The sequence below is a fragment of the Oryzias melastigma genome, linkage group LG20 (genome assembly GCF_002922805.2).
Source record: "Oryzias melastigma strain HK-1 linkage group LG20, ASM292280v2, whole genome shotgun sequence".
In the NCBI taxonomy this organism is placed as follows: domain Eukaryota; kingdom Metazoa; phylum Chordata; class Actinopteri; order Beloniformes; family Adrianichthyidae; genus Oryzias; species Oryzias melastigma.
This window is the reverse complement of record NC_050531.1, coordinates 5,613,845-5,616,616: the sequence shown is the minus strand read 5'-3', so window position 1 is coordinate 5,616,616 and position 2,772 is coordinate 5,613,845. Positions and strand designations below refer to the sequence as shown.

The window sequence follows — 2,772 nt, the reverse complement described above, 5'->3', positions numbered from 1 at the left end:
AATGGAGCATGATGACGTCAAACTCCTGAAACGACCAGCTGACCAATCACAAAATTCAACCGTAATACCTCATTACACCCTGTAGGGGGCAGCACACAGACGGTTTTAGACTAATTTCAGGAAGTTTGTTTTAAATTGTCAAAAATGCTTCAGACGACAGTATTTTCAGAGCCCCATTTCTAGAAAAAAGTTGTTTGGTTACACTTTAACAGAAGGCAAAAATCATTTTTTAACGTGTCGTTTTTCTGATGATAGAGGACAAATATCAAGAAATCAAGTTAAAATTTGGATTTCTGCGTCTATTTTTTAATTCAAATTGTTGAGAGTAAAAAAATGAAAAAAAATAAAACAGCAATACAAAAAAGAACTCATTTGTGACAAAGAAATAAGCTTGGTTTCACCTACAACTTATGGACACATTTCTGATCAACTATGTCCTAGAAAATGACAGGTTTTTGGACTTAAATAAAACTTAAATAAAACACTATGAACACTTTTAAAACAGATCAAAATGGGAATTTTAAGACAAATCTGAACAGGAGTGTTTCAGGACTGTAGGCATCTGTTCCTCACCGGAACGTTGTTGATCCTCATCCGGCTCAGAGTTCTCCTGTAGTAGCTGAAGTCGTTCTGGATGGCAGGATTTGTCATCTGATGACGGAAGCAGAGTTTGTGTCTGAATCACACCGACTTTAGAAGAAGACACCATTAAATAAATCACATTTTATGTGCTGCTTTGAATATTTTTATCTCCATCTTTTCATTTATTAATCAGAATATTTCAAACCTTTAAAACTCTTATGTCTTTTATTTTCAAACAAATAAAATAAACATAATTAATCTTATAAATTAGAGACTTATTAAGGGAACTGGAGCTCAAACTGCTCTGATGTCATTTACACAAAAACACGGAGCTTTTGGGTTTGACTTCAGTCAATCGGCCAATCAGAGAGCAGCTTTCAGAGGGCTGACGGCGTGGCTGATCCTTCACGGTGGAAGCTGCGCTGGCAGCGACAGAGGACTGGTACTCAGTCGGTGTCCAGCGAGTCCACCAGCGAGACGGCGTGCCGCTCAGACACTAAGTAGGTCAGAAGCCCATGCACGGCTGCTAAAAGATTGATGAATAGGCCTGGCATGCCACCTTGCGCCCCCCACCTCGGTGTGTTATCTTGCCAGGCTGGGCAGCGGGCACTAATTGGGGCGTTGTATAAAATTGCCTCGGGGACTGTGGGTGGGTTTTCGAGAAGCAGCTGACCCACAGTGGTTCACAGAATTATGCAGAAGGAGCACAGAAGTCTCAGCAGTTTGTGACTAAAATAAAGATTTTCATGTTTAAAAAAAAAAAAAAAGTGCAGATCGGCCAATCAGCTCCCAGCACCTGCGTCACTAACAAAGCAGTAATTAGAGGTTTCTAATTAAACACTAATGGCTTCTTTTAAACCTGCGCCGAGCTCAGTCTGAGTTGTTTTCACGGCAGCAGCAGAGGAAACGGCTGAAACACGACTCTCGGGGTCGGCCACAGAGATGAGCGCTCGTACTTTCAGCTCGTCGAAGCGCAGAGTGAAGTCCAGGATCTCGGCGAACTGCTTGGCCAGCGCCTGCTCCCGCTCCAGGTGCTGAGTGGAGTCGCTGTAAGTCTCGCTGGTCAGAGCTCCCAGGAGGCTGTGCAGCGCCGCTTCTGTGACGGGAGAGACGGGTTAGCAGGTGACGGAGCAGAAATGACAACGTGATGAAGAGCATGAAGACGAGTGGAAATAGAAAAGTGTCTGATCTGCTGAACTGAACAGTTTATGATTCTGGGAAAAGGTCAAAGGAAAGACAAACGGGAAAAAGCTGAAAATACAGAAACACTCAAAGATTCAAACATGAACACCAGCTTCACATCCATGTGGACAGCTTTTGTTAAAATAATGTAATAAACTTCTTTTAGGCAATTAAAGTTTAAAGTGTCGTCAAAACTCTAAAGCAGAAGTCCTAAAAATCTACAGTGTTTTCTGTTTCATTTCTAGTTTCCTTTTCAAGCAATAATTCAAACTCCAGTTAAGCTGAGTTCTGTAATGGTTGCAGATTTGACAGAGATCTTTTTGGGTAAACCAGGGGCGGAGCTGCTCACCTCAGCTCCAAAAGCCACGCCCCCTCAGAGGAGATTTTTTAAACAGAGGCTTCAGATCAACATGAAAAATGGCGTTTTAAGACGTTGGATTTTGGTTAAAAACTTCATAATCAGAATTGAAACACTACTGGGAACACTTTTTTAAATAAAAAAATGTCATGGGGGAAATAAATGTTTTTCGTATTTATATATCACTGCTTAGTCAGACAGCTGAAGTTGGTGAATTATTTTTTAGCTTTAATTATGAAGGTTATGAGTTTAGGGAAAATCTTTATCACATTTTAATAGTTACAAAAAATTAGGACAGTTAGAGTACAAATAAAATTTAAAGGTAAAGCAGCTGTAGATATTTTATAAAAGATGAAGATGATCTTTACTCTTCAATGAAAATTATGTTTTCTGTGGGATTTTTCTGAGGGCATATATGAAGAAAATTATGTTAAAAATTGTCATTTTTCTGAGTTTTTTATTTATTCAAATAAAATAAAAAAAGCTGTTTGAAAAAGATCGCATTTGTGATGTAAAAATTAGGCTGGGTGGTTCACAAGCTTAGAGCCTTCAGCAATGGGGACGGGGTAGAGGGGCGGGGTTTATCCTCGCCAACAGTCCCGCCCACAACTCTGAGGTGAATTACTAATGAACTACTGCCGCTCTACAGA

General features: G+C 40.2%; 1 protein-coding gene across 5 annotated transcripts in view; it reads right to left on the bottom strand.

Annotated features, from left to right (window-relative positions):
• The window catches only part of fam49bb (family with sequence similarity 49 member Bb), a 37,937-nt gene that overhangs the window by 8,113 nt on the left and 27,052 nt on the right, over nucleotides 1–2,772 (bottom strand). For all 5 annotated transcript variants that reach the window (XM_024280114.2, XM_024280113.2, XM_024280112.1 and 2 more), the window contains 2 exons: nucleotides 1,539–1,678; nucleotides 574–651 (listed from right to left, as the gene is read on the bottom strand). In XM_024280114.2, coding sequence (XP_024135882.1) covers nucleotides 574–651; nucleotides 1,539–1,678 — 218 coding nt within the window. The remainder of the gene's footprint in view (nucleotides 1–573; nucleotides 652–1,538; nucleotides 1,679–2,772) is intronic.